General features: G+C 45.4%; 2 protein-coding genes across 9 annotated transcripts in view; one reads left to right on the top strand and one right to left on the bottom strand.

Annotated features, from left to right (window-relative positions):
• Window positions 1-18,536, top strand: part of LOC112234936 (potassium voltage-gated channel subfamily KQT member 5) — a 174,015-nt gene extending 155,479 nt beyond the window's left edge. For 2 of the 4 annotated variants that reach the window (XM_042303757.1, XM_042303761.1), the window contains 5 exons: window positions 10,587-10,698; window positions 11,481-11,612; window positions 11,845-11,952; window positions 14,293-14,419; window positions 15,955-18,536. In XM_042303757.1, the coding sequence (XP_042159691.1) occupies window positions 10,587-10,698; window positions 11,481-11,612; window positions 11,845-11,952; window positions 14,293-14,419; window positions 15,955-17,262 (1,787 nt within the window). In that variant the 3' untranslated portion in view covers window positions 17,263-18,536. The remainder of the gene's footprint in view (window positions 1-10,586; window positions 10,699-11,480; window positions 11,613-11,844; window positions 11,953-14,292; window positions 14,420-15,954) is intronic. The other 2 variants (XM_042303772.1, XM_042303780.1) reach the window with 1 other exon arrangement.
• A 1,213-nt stretch (window positions 18,537-19,749) lies between these two features.
• LOC112234939 (elongation factor 1-alpha, somatic form) lies at window positions 19,750-25,827 on the bottom strand. 5 transcript variants are annotated; one of them, XM_024403269.2, is made up of 8 exons: window positions 25,341-25,827; window positions 23,959-24,157; window positions 23,498-23,677; window positions 22,825-23,121; window positions 22,413-22,563; window positions 21,827-22,083; window positions 20,789-21,023; window positions 19,750-20,458 (listed from the first exon to the last, which is right to left on the bottom strand). In XM_024403269.2, the coding sequence occupies exons 2-8, from the start codon at window positions 24,100-24,102 to the stop codon at window positions 20,334-20,336; spliced, it is 1,389 nt and encodes a 462-aa protein (XP_024259037.1). In that variant the 5' UTR covers window positions 24,103-24,157; window positions 25,341-25,827; the 3' UTR covers window positions 19,750-20,333. The 5 variants fall into 5 exon arrangements, with proteins under 5 accessions (XP_024259037.1, XP_024259034.2, XP_024259035.2 ...); XM_024403266.2 differs by having other exon boundaries at window positions 23,959-24,104; XM_024403267.2 differs by having other exon boundaries at window positions 25,434-25,827.
• Between the last annotated feature and the right edge of the window lie 23 nt (window positions 25,828-25,850).

Here is a 25,850-nt window from a genome sequence, read left to right as displayed (position 1 = left end):
ATAACACCATTACCATAATAACACTACTACCACAATGGCACTATTGCCATAGTAACACCATTACCATAATAACACCATTACCATAATAACACTACTACCATAATGGCACTATTGCCATAATAACACTATTGCCATAATAACACTACTACCATAATAACACTACTACCATAATAACACTACTCCCATAATAACACTACTACCATAATAACACTATTGCCATAATAACACTACTACCATAATAACACTACTACCATAATAACACTACTGCCATAATAACACTACTACCAAAATAACACCATTACCATAATAACCCTACTACCATAATGGCAATATTGCCATAGTAACACCATTACCATAATAACACCATTACCATAATAACACTATTACCAAAATAACACCATTACCATAATAACACTACTACCATAATGGCACTATTGTCATAGTAACACCATTACCATAATAACACTATTACCATAATAACACTATTACCATATAACACTATTACCACAATAACACTATTACCATAATACCACCATTACCATAATAACACTACTACCATAATAACACTATTGCCATAGTAACACAATTACCATAATAACACCATTACCATAATAACACTATTACCATAATAACGCTATTGCCATAATAACACTACTACCATAATAACACTATTGCCATAATAACACTACTACCATAATAACACTACTACCAAAATAACACCATTACCATAATAACACTACTACCACAATGGCACTATAGCCATAGTAACACCATTACCATAATAACACCATTACCATAATAACACTATTACCATAATAACACTACTACCATAATAACACTACTACCATAATAACACTACTACCATAATGGCACTATTGCCATAGTAACACCATTACCATAATAACACCATTACCATAATAACACAATTACCATAATAACACTACTACCATAATGGCACTATTGCCATAGTAACACCATTACCATAATAACACCATTACCATAATAACACAATTACCATAATAACACAATTACCATAATAACACTATTGCCATAATAACACTACTGCCATAATAACACTACTCCCATAATAACACTACTCCCATAATAACACTACTACCATAATAACACTATTGCCATAATAACACTACTACCGTAATAACACTACTACCATAATAACACTACTACCAAAATAACACCATTACCATAATAACCCTACTACCATAATGGAAATATTGCCATAGTAACACCATTACCATAATAACACCATTACCATAATAACACTATTACCAAAATAACACCATTACCATAATAACACTACTACCATAATGGCACTATTGCCATAGTAACACCATTACCATAATAACACTATTACCATAATAACACTTGCCATATAACACTATTACCACAATAACACTATTACCATAATACCACCATTACCATAATAACACTACTACCATAATAACACTATTGCCATAGTAACACCATTGCCATAATAACACCATTACCATAATAACACTATTACCATAATAACGCTATTGCCATAATAACACTACTACCATAATAACACTATTGCCATAATAACACTACTACCACAATGGCACTATTGCCATAGTAACACCATTACCATAATAACACCATTACCATAATAACACTACTACCATAATAACACTACTACCATAATAACACTACTACCATAATAACACTACTACCATAATGGCACTATTGCCATAGTAACACCATTACCATAATAACACAATTACCATAATAACACTACTAAAATAATAACACTACTACCATAATAACACTACTACCATAATGGCACTATTGCCATAGTAACACCATTACCATAATAACACTATTGCCATAATAACACTACTCCCATAATAACACTACTACCGTAATAACACTATTGCCATAATAACACTACTACCATAATAACACTACTACCAAAATAACACCATTACCATAATAACACTACTACCATAATGGCAATATTGCCATAGTAACCCTATTACCATAATAACACTATTACCAAAATAACACCATTACCATAATAGCACTACTACCATACTGGCACTATTGCCATAGTAACACCATTACCATAATAACATCATTACCATAATAACACTATTATCATAATACCACTATTGCCATAATAACACTGTTACCATAATAACACTATCATAATAACCCTATTACCATAATAACACTATTACCACAATAACACTATTGCCATAGTAACACCATTACCATAATAACACTATCATAATAACGGCATTGCCATAATAACACTACTACCATAATAACGCCATTACCATAATAACTGTTACCATAATGACACTACTACCGTAATAACACTATTACCATAATAACACTATTACCATAATAACACTATTGCCATAATAACCCTATTACCATAATAACTGTTGCCGTAATAACACTATTGCCGTAATAACACTATTACCATAATAACGCTATTACCTGCACATTATGTTGAGGATGGATAGAAATGGAATGGGGGATTTATCCAGATGAATCTGGTGTATGAGACGTTTTGGATAAAGTGAGGACTACTGACTATACTGTATGTGACACTTACCTTACACAACCATACAATAATCATGTTGTATATGGAAAATGGACTGTTGCATATACGGTATGCAAGATGGATTAAATGGTTTTGCCAAGAACCAGCTACAGTACTTTCTGAATTAATGAGAGCAGAGATTGATGCTGGCTGACACACACACACACATACACACACACACCAATCCTCCAAAGGCCTGTGGTGGCTTGCCTTGTAACATTACAAATAGCATTAACCTGGGGTCATAGAAAACCTTTTATTGGTCAGGGGAAAATTTGTTTGATCTGCACTCTACCACTTCTAACCCCTGGCCCGCTTTGGTGTGCTTTATGTCGTAACTCAGGCCACTCATAAACAGCAGGTCTTTGTGATAAATATTTCCCATTAGCAATATACCTACTGAGGCCAGGCAGCTCTCAGGCTCGCGCCCTTCTGCTGTAATGTAGACTCTCTTTTGTGAAAACAAGAGTTTTTCAATTTCTCTCTCTCTCTCTCTCTCTCTCTCTAGTAGCTGTGCATGGGTAAAATCCCTGTGGAAGCCAAGCCAGTAAAAACATATTAGAACCAATGTTGGGATAATTGCGTTGTTTGCTCTACAACCCATTCGTTCATACGTTGCCGTGATATACAATAAGGCAGAGACAGCAATAGACAACAGTCACATAGTGGTGAAATAAATTCAGCTATACATACATATGTTTCATCACAAAACTGGGGAGCAACGTCGGTACGGGGGAAGTCCACAAAGCAAATATTCCATGTAATAAACAGTTATATGACCTGCAAGCAGTGGTGTAAAGTAATTAAGTAAAATTGCTAAGTACTAATTAAGTAGTTTTTTTGGGGGAGTATGTGGACTTTACTTTACTATTGTTACGGCTTTCTTCCGTCGAAGGAGAGTCGGACCAAAATGCAGCGTGGTTAAATCGAGACATCTTAAATGATGAAAAATACAAAACATACAAAAACAACAAACGGAAATGTGAAAACCTAATACAGCCTGTCTGGTGACAACTAACACAGAGACAGGAACAATCACCCACAAAATACACAGTGAAGCTCGGGACTGAGGGGAAGCTCGGGACTGAGGGGCAGTCCGGGACTGAGTGGCAGCCCGGGACTGAGGAGAAGACCGGGACTGGGGGGAAGCCCGGGACTGAGGGGAAGCCCGGGACTGAGGGGAAGCCCAGTACTGAGGGGAAGCCCAGTACTGAGAGGAAGCCCAGTACTGAGAGGAAGCCCAGTACTGAGATGAAGCTCAGGCAGGTAGTTGGCTCCGGCAGATCCTGGCTGGCTGGCGGATCTGGAAGAGTCTGGCTGACTGGCAGATCTGGAAGAATCTGGTTGACTGGCAGATCTGGAAGAATCTGGTTGACTGGCAGATCTGGAAGATCATGGCTGACTGGCGGATCTAGCTGCTCTGGCTGCTCCAAGCAGACTGGCAGCTCTGGCTGCTCCATGCAGACTGGCAGCTCTGGCTGCTCCATGCAGACTGGCAGCTTTGGCTGCTCCATGCAGACTGGCAGCTCTATGCAGACTGACAGCTCTGGCTGCTCCATGCAAACTGGCCACTCTGGCTGCTCCATGCAGACTGGCAGCTTTGGCTGCTCCATGCAGACTGGCAGCTCTATGCAGATTGACAGCTCAGGCTGCTCCATGCAGACTGACAGCTCAGGCTGCTCCATGCAGTCTGGCAGCTCCGGCTGCTCCATGCAGACTGGCAGCTCCGGCTGCTCCATGCAGACTGGCAGCTCCGGCTGCTCCATGCAGACTGGCTGCTCCATGGCTGGAGACTCCATGCAGATCTGGCAGCGCTGAACAGGCTGCGCCCGGCAGGCTGGAGACTCTGGCAACAGGCGGGAGGCTGCACTAGAGGAGAAAGGCTCTGGCAGCGCTGAACAGGCAGGAGGCTCCGGCAGCGCTGTAGAGGAGGAAGGCTCTGGCTGCGCTGAACAGGCGGGAGGCTCCGGCAGCGCTGTAGAGGAGAAAGGCTCTGGCTGCGCTGAACAGGCGGGAGGCTCCGGCAGCACTAGAGAGGAGGAAGGCTCTGGCTGCGCTGAACAGGCGGGAGACTCCAACAGCGCATGAGAGGAGGAAAGCGCTGGCTGCGCTGAACAGGCGAGGCGCACTGAAGGCCTGGTGCGTGGTGCTGGCACTGGGTAGAGGACATGCACAGGAAGCCTGGTGCGGGGAGCTGCCACCGGAGGACTGGTGTGTGGAGGTGGCACTGGATGGACCGGACCGTGAAGGTGTACTGGAGAGCCTGAGAGCAGGACTGGCACAGGACGTGCAAGGCTAGGTAGGTACACAGGAGGCCTAGTGCGTGAGGCTGGCACACTCTTCACCAGGCGACTAACACGCACCTCAGGACGAGTATGGAGCGCTGACCCAGGTGCCATCAAATCCCCGACACACTCCGTCGGACGAATATCATATCTAAAGCACCAAACTAGCAACTCCCTCATAACTCTCTCCTCCACTTTCCCCATTAACTCCTTCACAGTCTCTGCTTCACTCACCTCCAACACCGGCTCTGGTTCTGGTCTCCTCCTTGGCTCCTCATGATAAACAGGGAGAGTTGGCTCAGGTCTGACTCCTGACTCTGCCACTCTCTCCCTGAGCCCCCCCCCCAAGAAATTTTTGGGGCTGACTTTCGGGTTTCCTTGCCAACCGTGTTCCCTCGTATCGTCGGCTCCTATCTCCGGCTGCCTCTGCTCTCCTAAGTGCCTCCACCTGTTCCCATGTGAGGCGATCTCTTCCAGCCAGTATCTCCTCCCAAGTGTAACAACCTTTGCCATCCAAAATGTCTTCCCATGTCCATTCCTCCTTTCGCTGTCTCTGCTGTCGCTGCCTGTCACCACGCTGCTTGGTCCGTGTGTGGTGGGTGATTCTGTTACGGCTTTCTTCCGTCGAAGGAGAGTTGGACCAAAATGCAGCGTGGTTAAATCGAGACATCTTTAATGATGATAAATACGAAACATACAAAAACAACAAACGGAAATGTGAAAACCTAATACAGCCTGTCTGGTGACAACTAACACAGAGACAGGAACAATCACCCACAAAACACACAGTGAAACCCAGGCTACCTAAATATGGTTCCCAATCAGAGACAACGAGAATCACCTGACTCTGATTGAGAACCGCCTCAGGCAGCCAAGCCTATGCTAGACACACCCCTAATCAGCCACAATCCCAATGCCTACAAAAACCCCAATACGACAACACAATAAACCCATGTCACACCCTGGCCTGAACAAATAATTAAAGAAAACACAAAATACTAAGACCAAGGCGTGACAACTATTTATATTTTTGACAACTTTTACTTTTACTTCACTACATTCCTAAAGAAAGTATAGTACGTTTTACTTCATACATTTCCCTGACAACCCAAAGTACTCGTTACATTTTGAATGCTTAGCAGGACAGGAAAATTGAGAAATTCACGCACTTATCAAGAGAACATGTGGTCATCCCTACTGCCTCTGGTCTGGCGGACTCACTAAACACAAATGCATCTTTTGTAAATAATGTCTGAGTGTTGAAGTGTGCCCCTGGCTATCCATACATTTGAAAACAAGAAAATGGTGCCGTCTGCTTTGCTTAATATAAGGAATTTTAAATGATTTAACCTTCTACTTTTTATACTTAAATATATTTAATCAATTACATTTACTTTTGATACTTAAGTATATTTAAAACCAAATACTTTTAGACTTTTACTCAAGTAGTATTTTACTGGGTGACTTTCACTTTCTATTAAGGTATCTTTACTTTTACTCAAGTATGACAATTGGGTACTTTTTCCACCACTGTCTGCAACAAGTTAAAGCGAGTTAATGTTTGACAGTTTACTAAACAACTTGTCATGCCCTGACCATAGAGAGCCCTAGGTTCTCGATGGTGTTTAGGTCAGAGCGTGACCGGGGGGGTTATCTAGTTTATAGATTTCTAGGTTGGTGGTTTGTGTGGTTCCCAATTAGAGGCAGCTGGTAATCGTTGCCTCTAATTGGGGATCATATTTAGGTAGGCTTTTTCCCCCACCTGCATTTGTGGGATATTGTTTGTTTTAGTGTGTTTGGGCAATACGTCGTCATGGTCTTTAGGTTTTTTTATTTTGTTTTGTTAGTTTCACTTATATAAATATGTGGAACTATACTCACGCTGCGCTTTGGTCCACTCATGTCCAAGATCGTGACAGAATATCCCACCAACAAAGGACCAAGCAGCGTGAAAATGAGGTAAGGAAGTTTTGGACTTGAGAGGACACGAGACACTTCCTTGGCAGGAGTCGCCAAGGAGCATGGAAGGAAAGCGACGACACCAGTGACCACGGCCACAGAAACCCCAAGATGATTTTTTTTTGGGGGGGGGAACTTGGAGCTGGCGGTCGTGCAGCGGAGAGTGCCAGAGCCGGTTTGGGAGTCAGAGGAGGAATTTGATGAACGATTCCGGAGAGAGGTGGTAGCGATGAGATTGCTGCCGTACAGGTGTGCTGAAGAGCGTGACACCAGTCCGGTGCCATCTGCACCGGTTTCACGCATCTGGCCACCAGTGCGCCTTCCCAGTCCGTTACGTCCTGTGTCAGCTTCCCGCACTCGCCCTGACGTGTGTGTCACCAGTCCGGTGCCACCTGTGCCGGATCCACGCATCAGGCCTCCAGTGTATCTTCTTAGTCCGGTACGTCCTGTGCCCGCTCCCTGCACTCTCCCAAATGTGCCTGTCACTTGTCCAGGACCACCTGTGCCGGCTCCACCCACTAGGCCTCCAGTGCGCCTCCCCAGTCTGGTACTTCCTGTGCCTGCTCCTTGCACTTGCCCTGAAGTGCGTGTAACCAGTCCCGTGCCACCTGTACCGGCTCCACGCACTAGGCCTCCCTCCAGTGCGCATTCACAGTCCAGAGCTTCCGGAGATGGTTCCCAGTCCGGAACCTCCCACGATGGTCCACGGTCCAGAACCTCCGGCGATGGTCCATGGTCCGGAACCTCCAGCGACGGTCAATGGTCCGGAACCTCCAGCGACGGTCAACGGTCCGGAACCTCCAGCGACGGACCACGGTCCGGAACCTCCAGCGACGGACCACGGTCCGGAACCTCCAGCGACGGTCAACGGTCCGGAACCTCCAGCGATGGTCAACGGTCCGGAACCTCCAGCGACGGTCAACGGTCTGGAACCTCTAGCTACGGTCCATAGTCCGGAACCTCCAGCGACGGTCAACGGTCCGGAACCTCCAGCGACGGTCAACGGTCCGGAGCTTCCAGGCAAGGCGCCCAGTCCCGTTCCAGGGCGGGAGTCTTCTTCTGCGCCGATGTCCAGTCCAGGCACGGTGTCCAGTCCCGCTCCATGGCCGGAGCCTTTCTCTGCGCCGGTGCCCAGTCCAGGCACGACGTCCAGTCCCGCTCCATGGCCGGAGCCTTTCTCTGCGCCGGTGCCCAGTCCAGGCACGCCGTCCAGTCCCGCTCCATGGCAGGAGCCTTCCTCTGAAGCCGGCGCCCAGTCCAGGCACGGAGTCCTGTTCTGTGGCACTCACAGATAATATCTTTGCAGTTTTGGAAACGTCAGAGTGTTTTCTTTCCAAAGCTGTCAATTATATGCATAGTCGAGCATCTTTTCGTGACAAAATATCTTGTTTAAAACGGGAACGTTTTTTCATCCGAAAATGAAATACTGCCCCTAGTGTTCCAAGAGGTTAAAGAAAAAAATAAGCAAACACATTTGGTATTCGCCAAAAGGCATGTGGGAGAATCCCCAATCATACAGTATGGAAGAAGGTACTCTGGTCAGATTAGACTAAAATTGAGCTTTTTGGCCATCAAGGAAAACACTATGTCTGGCACAAACCCAAAACCTCTCATCACCACGAAAATGCTGGTGGCAGCATCATGCTGTGGGGATGTTTTTCATCGGCAGGGACAGGGAAACTGGTCAGAATTGAAGGACTGATGGATGGCTCTAAATACAGGGAAATTCTTGAGGGAAACCTGTTTCAGTCTTCCAGAGATTTTAGACTATGACGGAGGTTCACCTTCCAGCAGGACAATGACCCTAAGCATACTGCTAAAGCAACACTCGAGTGGTTTAATGGGAAACATTTAAATGTCTTGGAATGGCCTAGTCAAAGCCCAGACCTCAATCCAATTGAGAATCTGTGGTATGACTTAAAGATTGCTGTACACCATCGGAACCCATCCAACTTGAAGGAGCTGGAGCAGTTTTGCTTGAAGAATGGGCAAATATCAGTGGCTAGATTTATAGAGACATACCCCAAGAGACTTGCAGCTGTAATTGCTGAAAAAGGTGGCTCTAGAAAGTATTGACTTTGGGGGGGGTGAATAGTTATGCACGCTCAGGTTGTCTTATTTCTTGTTTGTTTCGCAATAAAAAAATATTTTGCATCTTCAAAGTGGTAAGCATGTTGTGTAAATCAAGTGATACAAACCCCCCAAATATCAAATTTTTATTCCAGGTTGTAAGGCAAAAAAATAGGAAAAATGCCAAGGGGGGAATACTTTCGCAAGCCACTGTACACATACTGAGACAGAAGGGCGCTGTTTCCCTCGCTCTGATGATTCCTCCGGTGAGATTCAGCCACTTGCGAATTGATGGAAAATTATTAAAACACAGAGAGAGACGAAATATGTTTTTTTTTGTCAAATATTTGGGGAAGCCTGGCTTACCTTGGCATCAATGAATGTGCGTCACTGTCTCTCTTTCCTCCCTCCCTTCCTCCCTCTCTCCTCCCCTTCCTCCCTCTCTCCTTCCTTCCCTCCATCTCTCCTCCCCTTCTTCCCTCTCTCTTTCCTCACCTTCCTCCCTCTCTCCTTCCTTCCCTCCATCTCTCCTCCCCTTCTTCCCTCTCTCTTTCCTCCTCTTCCTCCCTCTCTCCTTCCTTCCCTCCATCTCTCCTCCCCTTCCTCCCTCTCTCCTTCCTTCCCTCCATCTCTCCTCCCCTTCCTCCCTCTCTCCTTCCTTCCCTCCATCTCTCCTCCCCTTCCTCCCTCTCTCCTTCCTTCCCTCCATCTCTCCTCCCCTTCTTCCCTCTCTCTCTCCTCACCTTCCTCCCTCTTTCCTCCCCTTCCTCCCTCTCTCCTTCCTTCCCTCCATCTCTCCTCCCCTTCCTCCCTCTCTCCTTCCTTCCCTCCATCTCTCCTCCCCTTCCTCCCTCTCTCCTTCCTTCCCTCCATCTCTCCTCACCTTCCTCCCTCTTCCCTTCCTTCCCTCCCTCTCTCCTCCCCTTTCTCCCTCTCTCCTTCCTTCCCTCCATCTCTCCTCACCTTCCTCCCTCTTTCCTTCCTTCCCTCCCTCTCTCCTCCCCTTCCTCCCTCTCGCCTTCCTTCCCTCCATCTATCCTCCCCTTCTTCCCTCTCTCTCTCCTCACCTTCCTCCCTCTTTCCTTCCTTCCCTCCCTCTCTCCTCCCCTTCCTCCCTCTCTCCTTCCTTCCCTCCATCTCTCCTCCCCTTCTTCCCTCTCTCTCTCCTCACCTTCCTCCCTCTTTCCTTCCTTCCCTCCCTCTCTCCTCCCCTTCCTCCATCTCTCCTTCCTTCCCTCCATCTCTCCTCCCCTTCCTCCCTCTCTCCTTCCTTCCCTCCATCTCTCCTCCCCTTCTTCCCTCTCTCTCTCCTCACCTTCCTCCCTCTCTCCTTCCTTCCCTCCATCTCTCCTCCCCTTCCTCCCTCTCGCCTTCCTTCCCTCCATCTCTCCTCCCCTTCCTCCCTCTCGCCTTCCTTCCCTCCATCTCTCCTCCCCTTCCTCCCTCTCTCCTTCCTTCCCTCCATCTCTCCTCCCCTTCCTCCCTCTCTCCTTCCTTCCCTCCATCTCTCCTCCCCTTCTTCCCTCTCTCTCTCCTCACCTTACTCCCTCTTTCCTTCCTTCCCTCCCTCTCTCCTCCCCTTCCTCCCTCTCTCCTTCCTTCCCTCCATCTCTTCTGTCATAAAAGAAATGAAGGTATGTTAAAACTCAAACTCTCTTTCCCTCCGTCTCTCTCTCTCTCTCTAGCTGACTCTAACATGACCACTGAGGATGGGTTTGGTGATGACAAGGGCTGTCACTGTGAGATCTCTGTGGAGGACCTGCTGCCTTCCGTCAAGTCTGTCATCCGAGCCGTCAGGTGAGACGCACGCTCACTCACTCACACACACACACACACACACACACACACTGCCCTCACTCAATTATGTCATCAGAGCCTTAGCGTGACATTTTTCTTCTTATTGTAACCTCCTAACTCTTCCCCTAATCCATACCGTGAGAGGCAGCTTCAAAATCTCTCTTACCTCCCGCCATGGGTTTATCCAGTGGATACATTACTATATAACTTTTCCATCAGTCTTACCCCTTTGATCCTCACATTGGGCAGTAAGGGCCTCTCATATTCAACCTCTTCCGTTGTATGTGGCCCTTAGGCTCCACAGGTGTATGTACTAAGCTCCCCTCTACACTCTCTCAAAGGGCTAGATTTACATGCTACACAGCTAAAGTAAACAGTGAAGTAAAGACTGATTTTACCTCAGATTGTTCACTGTACAACTTCACAAGAATATTTTCTTTAGAAATATGAAAAGATTTTCCAGATGATTTATGTTGAGAAAGAAGAGCTGTTTCTGCTGTTGCTATTGGATAGTTTTAGATCTCAGTACCTTGGCGTGTGTTACTCTAGGTCAATGTCGTTCTTTGTTTGAGGACTCCCTCGTGTGGTAGTTTTAAGAACTGCATTGAGATACCTTCCTGTGCTGGGTCTCATTCATTAGGACACACCGTAGCGAAACGTTTCGCAGCGGAAAAGAAAAAGGAGCATTTCTAATTAGACACGTTCATGTAGTCCCTCCCTGTTTCAGTCAATGTTCTTTCATCTGGTATTTAATGAACATGACCCTGGTCTGGTCCATCCAGGATAATGAAGTTCCACGTGGCCAAGAAGAAGTTCAAGGAGACGTTGCGTCCGTACGATGTGAAGGACGTCATAGAGCAGTACTCCGCCGGACATCTGGACATGCTGTGTCGCATCAAGAGTCTGCAAACACGGTGAGAACAATAATGCACTGTCACACATGGTCATAGATCTTCCAATAAAATGCATGAAAAAGCTTAGCTAGCAGCTGTTTGCCCATGTGTATTCACTGCTTAGCCACTAATGTGAGCAGTATATGTCTTTGTCTTCATATGAGTGTGCATATGTTCGAGTCTGTGTGCATACATTCATATTTGTGTGTGTGTGTGTGTGTGTGCGTGTGTGTGTCCTCACTTTCCCCCACAGGCTGGACATGATAGTGGGGCCCCAGCCCCTGAGCAGCCGAGCCAAGACCTTTTCCTCTCCCTCCCTGCCCATGTATTACAGCCAGGGCAGAAAGAACTCCACGCAGGGGTCAGAGTTAACCCCCTCACGCCCCTCACACACACCCCTCACGCACTCCTCTCCTCACACCCTCTTGACTTTCTCCACATCCCCTGCATGTGGACTAGCTGATTGTTTGCTAGAAGAAACACTGCATGGTTTTCAAATCGCAAATATCTTCCTTACCTGTCTAGGTTGACAGTATATCTTACCTGTCTAGGTTGACAGTATATCTTACCTGTCTAGGTTGACAGTATATCTTACCTGTCTGGGTTGACAGTATATCTTACCTGTCTAGGTTGACAGTATATCTTACCTGTCTGGGTTGACAGTATATCTTACCTGTCTAGGTTGACAGTATATCTTACCTGTCTAGGTTGACAGTATATCTTACCTGCCTGGGTTGACAGTATATCTTACCTGTCTAGGTTGACAGTATATCTTACCTGTCTAGGTTGACAGTATATCTTACCTGTCTAGGTTGACAGTATATACTACCTGTCTGGGTTGACAGTATATCTTACCTGTCTGGGTTGACAGTATATCTTACCTGTCTAGGTTGACAGTATATCTTACCTGTCTAGGTTGACAGTATATCTTACCTGCCTAGGTTGACAGTATATCTTACCTGCCTAGGTTGACAGTATATCTTACCTGTCTAGGTTGACAGTATATCTTACCTGTCTAGGTTGACAGTATATCTTACCTGTCTAGGTTGACAGTATATCTTACCTGTCTAGGTTGACAGTATATCTTACCTGTCTAGGTTGACAGTATATCTTACCTGTCTAGGTTGACAGTATATCTTACCTGTCTGGGTTGACAGTATATCTTACCTGTCTGGGTTGACAGTATATCTTACCTGTCTAGGTTGACAGTATATCTTGCCTGTCTAAGTTGACAGTCTATCTTACCTGCCTAGGTTGACAGTATATCTTACCTGTCTAGGTTGACAGTATACCTTACCTGTCTAGGTTGACAGTATACCTTACCTGTCTAGGTTGACAGTATATCTTACCTGTCTAGGTTGACAGTATATCTTACCTGTCCAGGTTGACAGTATATCTTACCTGCCTAGGTTGACAGTATATCTTGCACGGGGGATCCATTTGGGACTGTTGATGGGTTTAGTTTCTAGATTCCTCCTGGTGATGTTTCTTCTGTTCTGCATTCCTGTCAACTGAGTTTTCTCTTAAAATTATGGCCCGATTCAATCAGATCCACTTTAGCCAACATCCGCAGAGCTGATGTTTTGATGGTGTCGGAGGTGGAATTGCGTTAGAGTGATCAAATCCACATGTTGCTCCCGGTATTATGGCTATAACGGACATTGCCATTGGCTGCATGGAGTCTCATTAAGTTCGAATTCTGGAATGTGAGATGTAATCTACACCTCGATTAGGCTGTTAGAAATCCTCATTATTTAGTTAAATGATTTTTCAATTTGAATGTAATTATTTCTATATTGCCTACACTTTCTCATTCTGAACTTCTAACGTGAGTGGGGAGGTGTGGCTTCTTGACAATGATCACAAGAGCTCACCGATTTTCAGCTCCAATGCCGTTCCACCGCCGACACCACCAAAACGTCGGCTATGTGGGTGTCGGCAGAAGCCGGTTAGCACTTGATCTGATTAAATCTAGGCCCTAAACTTTCACTGAATTTGAAAGGCCATATTTACCAAATGAGTGAGTAGTGAGCCACCATGTGGTAGAAACATAAAATGAAATTTGTCTGGTCGAGAGCTTCTTGAGTCATGGAAAATATTGATTATCTCAAATAAACATCTCAACTGAAAGTCCAAATGCGTAGTAAAATGATATATAAATACAAATAAAAACTATGCTTGTAATTTAAGGTCATCCATTTTGTCTTTCAAATCCAGTAGTAGATAATACATTCTTCTCTTCTTCTGGCCTTGAAAAAAGGTGTGTTGATATCCCACTGGGCACAGACGTCAATTCAACATCTATTCCACGTTGGTTCCACCTCGTTTCGGTGAAATGACATGGAAACAACGTTGATTCAACCAGTGTGTGTGTCCAGTGGGATGCTGTTGATATTGATACACTTGCAACATATCTCCAGTGACACAGTAAACCGAGCCAAATATATCCTTGTGAGCAGTATGGGCCTCTACTGTAAGTGTTGTATTCTCATAGAGGACCAATTCCAACTCTTAACTCTCTTTCCTTCCTTCTTCCTTCTCGGGCGGGCTGCCTACTGGACATCCTCTGATCCTGCATCATTCTGTACCCTCTCTTTAAGAGTAAAAAAAGCTATACAAACTGACCAAATAAACTCACACTGAGTTTTGTTCCATGATTGGTTAAGAGATCTACATAAAACATGTCTCCTGTGCCCTCCAGAGTGGACCAGATCCTGGGTAAAGGCCAGGTTCCTCTGGATAAGAAGATCCGGGACAAGCTGCTGTCTGATGGAGACCTGCTGGAGGACATGAGTATGCTGGGACGCGTCTGCAAAGTGGAACGGCAGGTCAGTTTCCGTGAACTTAAACCACTGGTTCATTAAATATGGTGAATTATGTGTGGTTAACCTTTGACATTCGTAGGCATTGGCCTATATGGATAGGGATAAATTGAAATGTTTCTTAGAGAAGAAGTATGAAAAGCACATGCATAACCATGGTAGCAATTGAAAGGGAACAGTTTGAAGATAATGGGGAAATAAATGAGTAGACCAAAGGTGAGCACACTAGTTCACCTGACACGAGACTGGATCCAACCAATACACTGTCGACATTCAGTAACATACAAATATTCCTCGAAAATGTGGGTTAGGTGCAACATAGGACAACAAAATGACAAGGGTTTGAGCGAGAGGACTAACTGGGGTCTCAGAAGTGGCCACACCCCTCTCCAAAGTGTACACAGTTCCTAAGTCATTTCAATACACTTTTATGACTCAAAGAAGAGTCTTCAACCATAAGGTACTTTTTGAGCTCTCCTAGCTGTGCCGTTGAGGAACTAGAGCAAGCAGACTTGTAGCTGTTTCGTTTGGAACACAACGCTGCATCCCCGCCATCACACAATTACTGTTGCTGTTTACGCAATCCAAAAATGGTCCATAAATGAATCGCAGTCTGGGTTAGGTGGGCCTGATTTGAAATCTTGTTCTATTGTCAACATGACTAGCTAAGTTAATATATACGATCTTACAGTGTTAGGCTTTCACAAGGTAATTCAGAGATCCAGATCGGGATTTTGGTACGCATAGAAATGAGTCATGAGTGCATTCAGGTGCGTGTGCATTCAGGTGCGTGTGCATTCAGGTGCGTGTGCATTCAGGTGCGTGTGCATTCAGGTGCGTGTGCATTCAGGTGCGTGTGCATTCAGGTGCGTGTGCATTCAGGTGCGTGTGCATTCAGGTGCGTGTGCATTCAGGTGTGTGTGCCACGGCGAATTATCTTCAGAGTAAACAAACATACCCTGAGTTGTTCTGAACAAAATGAGCCTATGATCCCATGTCCTCTTGTAACTGTACATCAAACATAGTGATCATAAACGCTGACACTGTACATGCCATGAGTTTTATGATATGGGGATGTGAAGTGCACATTTGGACTCACAGGTGTTTGGTTTGGTTGTGTGACATCAAAGTGGTATTTATTATAATAATCCTCAACGTCTCATCTTTCAAAATACAGAGAGTCCTCTTAACTTAAAGCATTTCCCTCACTAAGAGAACAACAGAAATAGCAAAGTTGCCCAAGTACCGGGAGAGATGGGGGGGCAACTTCTTGTCGCGCGCTGTGCTCAAATTCAGAATGGATATCAGTCCAAACCCATACAGCTCTGTGAAGCATTAGTGCCCAAATCTGCCATTTTTAACCCGTATATGGGTACAGGTACGAGTGTAAAGGGCTACCAACTACTGTTATTCAACATCTTATGGTTGAATGTGGTTAAATGTTGTTTGTATGTACAATTATGTGAAAGTACTCTTTCTTTTGTGTAGCTAATATTAACGATCATTTCCTTCCTTCCTTCCTTCAATCCATCCCTCTCTAGGTCCAGTCTATTGAGTCGAAGCTAGACTCCCTGTTGGACATCTACCGGCATGTGTTACGTAAAGGCTCCTCCTCTGCCCTCACCCTCTCCTCCTTGCCCCTGTTTGAGCTGGAGCAGACCTCAGACTACCAGAGCTCTATCCTCTTCAAGGACCACTCTACCTGCTCTACCCAGGTCAGCAGCACCGGAGGTGGGCCAGGGATAGAGGGCCAAGGGGGGTGCGTGACCCGCTCCTCCACCAACGCCTCAAACTTGTCCCGGGGACTTCACCTTATCCTGGCGCCGTCCACCGAGCTAAGCCTCAACCTCAACACTGGCACCACCTCGCCTTCTACCAGTGGGCCCCCGCCCTCCTCGTTCAGTCCGTCGCCCCTTCCTCAACACCACCATCATCATCATCATCATCATACCCTGCCGGAAAGTGGGGAACCAGTCCATAGAGGAAGTTCTTCTCACTCACCTCCTATTCTTACTCCTAATTGTGTATCTGGAGGTGGGGGGTTTCCTACTCTGGCCAGGCCCCCACCACCTCCTCCCCAGCCCAGCCGGACGGTGGGTCACTCCAGGCCGGAGAGGGAGAGGGAGATGGTGATGGAGGTGGGTGACTTCTGTGGAAGCCCGGAGGAGAGGGAGGATGGTGATGTGTTAGGCCCAGAACAAGGCCTCAGAATCGGGAGGCTGGGGCAGCCAAGAGGTGGGTCCAGTGGGAACAGCAATGCCAAAGCAGAGGGCTCCTGGAGGAGACGCACGAGCCTGGAGATGGAGCCCCTGGTACCCCTCTCTTCTGCTCTGGGAGGAGGAGGCCGCTGTTCCTCTGGCTCCAAACCCAGCCAGGTGGACCGAAGCCTGGGCAAGTCCATGTCCATCCAAAACCTGGGGCAGGGGGGGTCAACCACCTCCAGGGCCCTGGATAGCCACCACCATCCTAGCCTCAGCCTCTCCTCCCCCAGCCCCTGCAGCAGCAATTCCCCCACAGGCTCCCACAGTAGTCAGGACCCTGGGGGAGGGGGCGGCGGGGATGGCTGGGGGGAGGAGGACCTCTTTATCAGCGACAGGGACGTGGATGCCCTCCCTCTCCCCCCCGAGGCTCAAGGTGGAGCTTTTGGCTTTGACTTCCTGTCCCAGGGGACAGCCGACGCAACCTCTTACTCATCAGAGCTACTGAGGACAGACCCTGGGCTTGGGGCGGGGTTAAGTGCTCTGGCAGGGTTCAATAGGAGCCTGGCGAGCGCGAGCGGGAACATGTCATCGCCCCCCTCAGTCGGGAGCACCGAGTCCCTGAGCATGCCGCACGTACGGCTAAAATAAGACACACCCCCGTGTCGTATGGACCAATCAAAAAACCTCACCTTACAGAGAAGCTCTTTATTCTATTTTGGGAGGGGGGAGGGGGAACAGGGAGGGACTATAATGGTTATGTCTGTTTATTTTTTATGTTGATTCATTTGATAAAAAGCATAGTATTGTTCATACATGTCGACGATACATGAACATATCATTGCATGAATTATTCTTTTTTTAAAGTAATCGAAACAAAGAAAATAAAGAAGGTATAATAAAGAGAGAGAGAGAGGTGTATAAAAAAGAGACTGAGTAAGAGGTTGTGTGTATATATATATATATAAAGAAGCAAGCAAAACTTGATCCTGAAAGACAATGGATTGATCTGTGATCTCGAAACTGCATGAGCACTGCATGTTTTCAGTCCAAATGTCATGGTATTACAACTTACCCATAAGCCTTACATTCATTAACACAGGAAGTTGTTGATGCCTATAGGCCTGAGGGCAAAACCCTTCTAGAAAACCTTTCCTTCATTTTAATACACATAATCATGTACAGTAAAAGTTCAAGTGTGGGGCATCCTAACTTACAAGACAGGGCAAGTTAAATGGGGCAAGTTAAATGCTTACAAGTTAAATGGGGCAAGTTAAATGCTTACATGAACCCAATATCATACTGTTATCCAAAGCTTCTGAGGCAGCCATCTTGAAATGAATGTTGCCTCAACACAACCAAGTTTTTCACCCACATCAGTTCCCTATAATAGTTTCTCATTTGAGAGACTATTGTGGACGTACAATGGCACAAAACACCCCTCATTGCAATGACAGACTTGCCAAGTCCAGGTCAATACAAGTCCCGGGAAAGGAATAACTGCTAAAACAGGAGACGAATAGCTGCTAAGACCATAGAAATGGAAATACTAGAATATGGTCCACCCAGCATGACACCTTTGAATGGGGCTGTCCGTTCTAGTAGTTATATTTCTATGCCTAAAACACAGTTCAATTGCGCACCCCGAGGTGTTTTCTAACCCGACGACCAAGGTATCCACATTATGAATGTGATTTCTTGTGATACCTGTGTATCTTCTCGTTCCCCCAAAAATATTGAGTTACTTATAACACAAGAGACAAAAACACGATGAAGGGAGAAAATGTGACAAAAGTATATTATGTTATCTGATTATGTGACCCTGCAGTCTTACAGTTCACGGTTTCAGTCGGAATCACACTCACTGGCTGTAGTTCTTTTAATATATTATAGTTTTGAATGCTTATTAAATTGCTTAAACGGAAGTTGACATGCTGTAGAATGTATATAATGTTATGTTAATAATCTGTAAGTGACATTTTGCACTCCCTGGCAAGCAGTGTGTGACATCATGGCTAATGCTAACAACAAATAGCCCTTTTGACTTAAAGGGATATGTCACTCAAATCACAATATGACATTGTTTTTCTTACCCTTCAAGCAGTCTTTGGACAAGGAGAGACAGCAATGACGGACAGCAATTTCTTTACATGGTACCAAAATAAAAATGTAATTTTCTAATTTGGGTGGCCTATCCCTTTAAATGTTACAGATTCAGGTACAACAAGGTCATGTTCAATAGGGCACAATGTAGCAAAACATTTTGAAACGGAATGCAAAGATGACTCATTGGACATGCTCAGCCTCGGGTAGTAGGCTACTTCATCGGTTTTCACAACGTTTTGTAACATGCTGTGCCTACTGAACAGGATCCTGGTAAGGATTATTGGATGTTTCACCAAGTGGGTTGTTTCAAAGGAGAGAAACCCATTCAAAAACAATATGAAATGCAGTTTGAACTTGTACACTAAATCCAAAGCTCCAGTACACATACAATTGGAAACAGAAACATTAGCAGAAACATTTCGGGTCGATTAAATCCTCATTGAAGGCTTTACCAGAATATGTGAAGTATATAAAACATGCAGTACATAACATGGTGCCTTTCTTAGCGATATCCATTTCAACGTTTATTTGCACCCAACGTGTGGGTTGTTGGCCTTTTGTACTGAAATGGTCTTACATACTTGATTTTTTTTCGGCCCTTGTATAAAAAAAAAATGACTATCTGATTTGGGCATTATTTATCCACAGACAGACCATGTATTACCAAAGGAAAACTGGCCTTTAGAAATGTCATCATTGTGTCTCATATGATCATTATCCTAATTTATTTAAATGACGTGCACATACCTATACGATAGTAATAATATCCGTTAGCTCCAATCAAACCTGTAATGTCATGAAAGATATTAAAGAAACTTCTATTCTCCTACATCAAAAAAAAAAAGAAGGAAATTCAAGTGTGTTTGTGACATATTTACAGACACGTTCTGTTAGACTATGACCATCGTGGTGTATGTTCTGTTCCGGCGCTGCGTGTTGACATCCATTTATTACCTTGAAGATGATTTTTTTCATTTTTCAACTGTCAACCCATATTTAAATGACTGTGGAAAAATGATGCACATGTTGCTAAGTTTGAACACTTTTTTTAATGTCTTTTGATATAGATCAAGCTCACAGGTTGCATACAATAAGGTGTCGAGGGAACAGTGTCGACAAGGTTTGAACAGTGCAAGGGAGCTTTTAAGCCAAGCAAGGTGCTACAATATGTTAGTATCTGATATATTTCTTAAAGTGCATTGGGAACATGGAAGCAGCCATAGGAAAACACAACACCATTTCAACATTTTATCGACTTAAAAATGTTTGTACATTTTTACTAACATTAACTAGAAGCTAGTTTAATGCAAATCAACACTATCAATACCATTTTTGACGTTTAACTGAGTACAATAGCACACATCTAGAGGAGTTATTTAAATGGTCTTCTACTCAGATAGTGTATCCTAACCACAAACAGTCAAACAAGCAGACCAAAACATATATATATATATATATAACAGAACACTTCCTTAATGAATATACCATGACATTGTTTTCCTCCGTCTGCTCTTGCGATGCATCGTGAGCATGGACCAGACTTTGACTATGGTGTTTAGCAGGGGGGTGACGTTTTTACAGTGGCGGACGCTAACGTCGCGAGCCCAACACAACGTTCATTTGACCTTCTGGGCCTTCTGGGCCGACTTGGTGACCTTGCCCGTGGACGGAGCCTTCTTCTCCACCGCCTTGATCACGCCCACCGCCACCGTCTGACGCATGTCACGCACCGCAAAGCGCCCTGCGAGGATGGAGAGAATGATCGAATGCGAGTCATATTTCAAATGACTTTATTATAAACGCATTTCAGTCTATTACAGGCTTTATAGCACATGATACAACGCTATAGTTGATTTGTGATCAACTGTAGCACTTTGAAAATACTAAATGGAACATGTGATTAGTTCTAGACAAGAAGCACCAAGACTGATGAGGGATGGAGATAACTTCTTATCTCATGAACAGAGCCAGTTCTGTAATATCTATATGACAATAAAGATGCACAGTACACGTCATCTGTCCCCCCAATAGGGATCTGGGTTGAGGGCAGACACACACACACACCACCTACCAAGTGGTGGGTACTCGGAGAAGCTCTCCACACACATGGGCTTCCCGGGGACCATGGCAACGATGGCTGCGTCGCCAGACTTCAGGGCCTTGGGGTTGTCCTCCAGCTTCTTGCCCGAGCGCCGGTCAATCTTCTCCTTCAGCTCGGCGAACTTACAGGCGATGTGGGCCGTGTGGCAGTCCAGCACGGGGGCGTAGCCGGCACTGATCTGACCTGGGTGGTTCAGGATGATGACCTGAGGGAGGAGGGAGGAGACACACACACACAAATGTTCTCCACAGTGAACTCTCCTATCGACACACAATGTTCTCCACAGTGAACTCTCCTATCCAGACACACAATGTTCTCCACAGTGAACTCTCCTATCCAGACACACAATGTTCTCCACAGTGAACTCTCCTATCCAGACACACAATGTTCTCCACAGTGAACTCTCCTATCCAGACACACAATGTTCTCCACAGTGAACTCTCCTTTCCAGACACACAATGTTCTCCACAGTGAACTCTCCTATCCAGACACACAATGTTCTCCACAGTGAACTCTCCTTTCCAGACACACAATGTTCTCCACAGTGAACTCTCCTTTCCAGACACACAATGTTCTCCACAGTGAACTCTCCTATCCAGACACACAATGTTCTCCACAGTGAACTCTCCTTTCCAGACACACAATGTTCTCCACAGTGAACTCTCCTTTCCAGACACACAATGTTCTCCACAGTGAACTCTCCTTTCCAGACACACAATGTTCTCCACAGTGAACTCTCCTTTCCAGACACACAATGTTCTCCACAGTGAACTCTCCTATCCAGACACACAATGTTCTCCACAGTGAACTCTCCTATCCAGACACACAATGTTCTCCACAGTGAACTCTCCTTTCCAGACACACAATGTTCTCCACAGTGAACTCTCCTATCCAGACACACAATGTTCTCCACAGTGAACTCTCCTTTCCAGACACACAATGTTCTCCACAGTGAACTCTCCTATCCAGACACACAATGTTCTCCACAGTGAACTCTCCTATCCAGACCTGTGCAGTGAAGCTGGCCACCTCCATCGGCGGGTCGTTCTTACTGTCTCCAGCCACGTTCCCTCGCCGTATGTCTTTTACCGACACGTTCTTGACGTTAAAGCCCACGTTGTCTCCGGGCATGGCCTCGGTCAGCGCCTCGTGGTGCATCTCCACTGACTTGACCTCCGTGGTCACATTTACGGGGGCAAAGGTCACCACCATGCCTGGCTTGATCACGCCTGTCTCCACCCGCCCCACAGGGACCGTACCAATACCTGGGAGAGAGGGAGGTGAGAGGCATGAAACCTTTGAGACAATCTTTCAAGTCTCTATGAAGCCAGGATTGAATCCGAACGCACATGTAGAAATTGTAGCATTTAATTGCAATGTTACCACCTCCGCAGAGATCGCATTCCAAGGTAAATGCTGCAGATGTCAGCTTAATTGTAAATTCCAGTTAAATGTCAAGTGTGCTAGATTGCGGATCGAACGCAGCTCGGATTGAATGTATGTAAGAGCTGAAAAACAACAATTGAAATGGAGTTGACCCCTAAGCCACTGGCATAGCACCAGTGGTGGGTTTGAACGCCTCCCAGGGCCTCACCCCCTATCTTGTAGACGTCCTGTAGGGGCAGGCGGAGGGGTTTGTCAGTGGGGCGGGAGGGCGGCTGGATGGCGTCCAGGGCCTCCAGCAGGGTGGTCCCAGAGGCGTTGCCGTCCTTACGGGTGATCTTCCACCCTTTGAACCATGTCATCTACAGGGACCAGACCAAACATTAGGAACAAGCGTAGCTTAAGCGTTACGGCCTACATAAGAAATACGTATTAAGACACCTTGTAAAAACTAACCACTTTTCATACAACTGCAGTTACACTAATCGGGCAGTGTAATTCAGTGGAGGTGTGCACGACTGCATCTGCAACCCTATTGTGTAATAAGGTTGTGTCCTAAGAATGTAAAGTGTCCTCCTGCCTTGGAAAAAGATAAGGATAAGTATACAAAGAAGACTACTAACGTTAGGGCTAGCCTCCAGCATATTGTCCCCATTCCAGCCGGAGATGGGAACGAAGGCCACCGTATCCGGGTTGTAACCAATCTTCTTAATATAGGTGCTGACTTCCTTCACAATCTCCTCGTAGCGTTTCTGGCTGTAGTTGGGCTCGGTGGAGTCCATCTTGTTGACCCCTACGATCAGCTGCTTGACCCCTAGGGTGTAGGCCAGAAGGGCGTGCTCGCGGGTTTGCCCATTCTTGGAGATGCCCGCCTCGAACTCGCCCACGCCCGCCGCCACGATGAGCACAGCACAGTCCGCCTGTGGCAGGGAGCGACCATGACGTCTAATTTTGTGTGCATTTGAAAGCAGTTTAAAAGCAGAAAGTGTTACATGAAAAAATAAGCAATTTCTTATTCTTATTTCTTGTTTTAGTAAATGTATTCTTAAAATATGGTGCCGTTTATGGATTCCCAAAATTACCGTTTGATTTTCAGAGTAGCCAATGTAATCCTGCTCAAAGTTTTTTTTCCTAAAAGTATAGAAGACATGTTTAATATGTTTCATGCTCTTCCGTCTACCAGTTTTGCGGCCCATAAGTACCAAATAAGAAGGCCCTTGGTGACTAAAAGTGTTCACTTTTAGTCAGGTTCCATGTTTAGTGACAGCTGGATATGGTAGTGTCTGCAGCCCATACCTGAGAGGTGCCAGTGATCATGTTCTTGATGAAGTCCCTGTGTCCCGGGGCGTCGATGATGGTGACGTAGTACCTGCTGGTCTCAAACTTCCACAGGGAGATGTCGATGGTGATGCCTCGCTCCCTCTCTGCCTTCAGCTTGTCCAGCACCCAGGCGTATTTAAACGAGCCCTTCCCCATCTAAAGACAGAGCCAAGAGACACCAAATCAATGGCAAATGTCTGTGCAGTTTGTTTGTCTCTTTTATGTTGGAACAAAATCGAGAGAGATAACGAGAGGTAGATAAGTCAATAGTAAATTCAATGGTATGGATTCAAAGTGGAATCATACCATATCCCTGAAATACCGAGCTTGGTTTGACAATAGACTCTAACATATCGATCATGTATGACAACAGGCTAGACCTTAAACACTTTCCCAGCACAGAGAGTTAAGTCACTGGTGTCTGGCCACCTCCATACCTCAGCGGCCTCCTTCTCAAACTTCTCAATGGTCCTCTTGTCGATGCCCCCACACTTGTAGATGAGGTGGCCTGTGGTGGTCGACTTGCCTGAGTCCACATGGCCGATCACCACGATGTTGATGTGAAGCTTCTCCTTGCCCATAGCTGTTCGCTCAGGAAGACACCGGAGTAGATTGTGGCAAGAGGGGTCAACCAAGCTAGCCAAGTTATTAGGAATTACAATGTCATTAAACAAGCAAAATGTATTACATTTTAGGAGGTGTTAAGGAGACAAATATTTGTGAAATTGATTAATACTAGTGACCGAGTCCAGTATCCCTATGCAATGCTTTGTTTAGTTGATAAGGCTGCTAAGCAACGAAGAAAGCTCACAAGAGTTGGCAGATTATTGCATCACACAAACACCTCTCTTCCCTCACATGTCATAATTGCAGTCATGGAGAACCATTCATAAGATCTCTCTATTCCCTTCCCTGACAATGTGTATACAGTTTCACTGAGTGGCTTTGCCACCATTTTGAGAGTGAGGTCATCAGAATGAAAGAACAGGTGAATGAAAAGCAGCTATTTCCTCAACAACACAGCTGTTATTTTCCTTCCTGGTTCTCAAAGCCGACCCCACCATGTTCATGATGACACTGGAGACTGGTGGTTGGGTGCAAATAGTATTTGGGACGTTTAATATTTCAAGAGGCAGTCACAGAAACAATGGGCCAGTCAACTAATCAATATACACCCAGGTTACATTCCAAATGGCACCCTGTTCCATATTTAGTGCACTGGGCTCTATACAGGGAATAGTACACTATAGCCTATAGGGATAAGGTGCCATTTGCAACGACTCCCAATTTTACCTAGGTAACCCCTCCATCCTCCCCTAAACACCTGCTACAATTGACACTGAAACAAAGTTTGATTTATTACATAACATGGCTATTAACAAGATATCAAAGAAATACCATGTAAACGCATAAGGAACATTTATATTGTGTAGTTACAAAAACTTGACAAAATAATGGTATTGTGGCCATCATATAACATGTTTATTAGCTCCTACGAAGCAATGAAAGACATTACGGGACAGTAATAGGTGGACTATTACAGGACTGCTGCCTTAGTTTTGCGAATATTGACGCCACTATCGTGCATCTTGCTGGCTTGGTAACTATTTCGCGTTATCCAAACACATAGGCTTCAGCGCCGGTTCATACCGATACCCGAGGTATTACACTGCGCCATATTACCTTCCGAGAGCAACCCCTTATTGTTCTGCTAATAGTGTCAGCCGCGTTGTTATTGTAAATTCCACATGGAGACAGTGTGCAATACATCCAAACCGACTGCCTTGCATAACACCATGACATCCATCGTTACACCTACCTCGTCCGACCATCCTTTCACAGCACACGTTTAAAAATGCAGACCATGGTTGGTTAATACTTTAGCTTGTTGTTAGCTAAAATGGTATCATACCTGGGTTTGTGTAGATGCGCTCGTAATAATTCGGCCAGTGATCGTGTAGCAAAAGATGCTGTCTGGTTTATTATTAGGGACCCAGTAGTGGGTTCTGGCGCTATTGGCTTCACATACGTCATTAGTTTAAACCCCCCAGGAGAAATTCGTATTTTTCGCCACTAGGTGGTGGTGATGTACCATAACAATCAGAGAATCAGCCCAAACCATCAATGTGTAACATTATAACAATTTGAACATGAGAAATGATTGTATACATGCACACACAAACACACTAACAGAACACACATACGAGCACACTCAAACAGACATACTGTACATACCAGCAGAGGAGACAAATTAGTAGACAACTGTGTCCCTCACAATCACACTACTCTAAAGGCACTTGTTTAACGTGAAATACGGTGTCAACCAGAC

This window comes from Oncorhynchus tshawytscha, linkage group LG02 (assembly GCF_018296145.1).
Source record: "Oncorhynchus tshawytscha isolate Ot180627B linkage group LG02, Otsh_v2.0, whole genome shotgun sequence".
Classification (NCBI taxonomy): Eukaryota; Metazoa; Chordata; class Actinopteri; order Salmoniformes; family Salmonidae; genus Oncorhynchus; species Oncorhynchus tshawytscha.
Note: the sequence above shows the minus strand (reverse complement) of the source record. Positions and strands in the feature narration are given on the sequence as shown.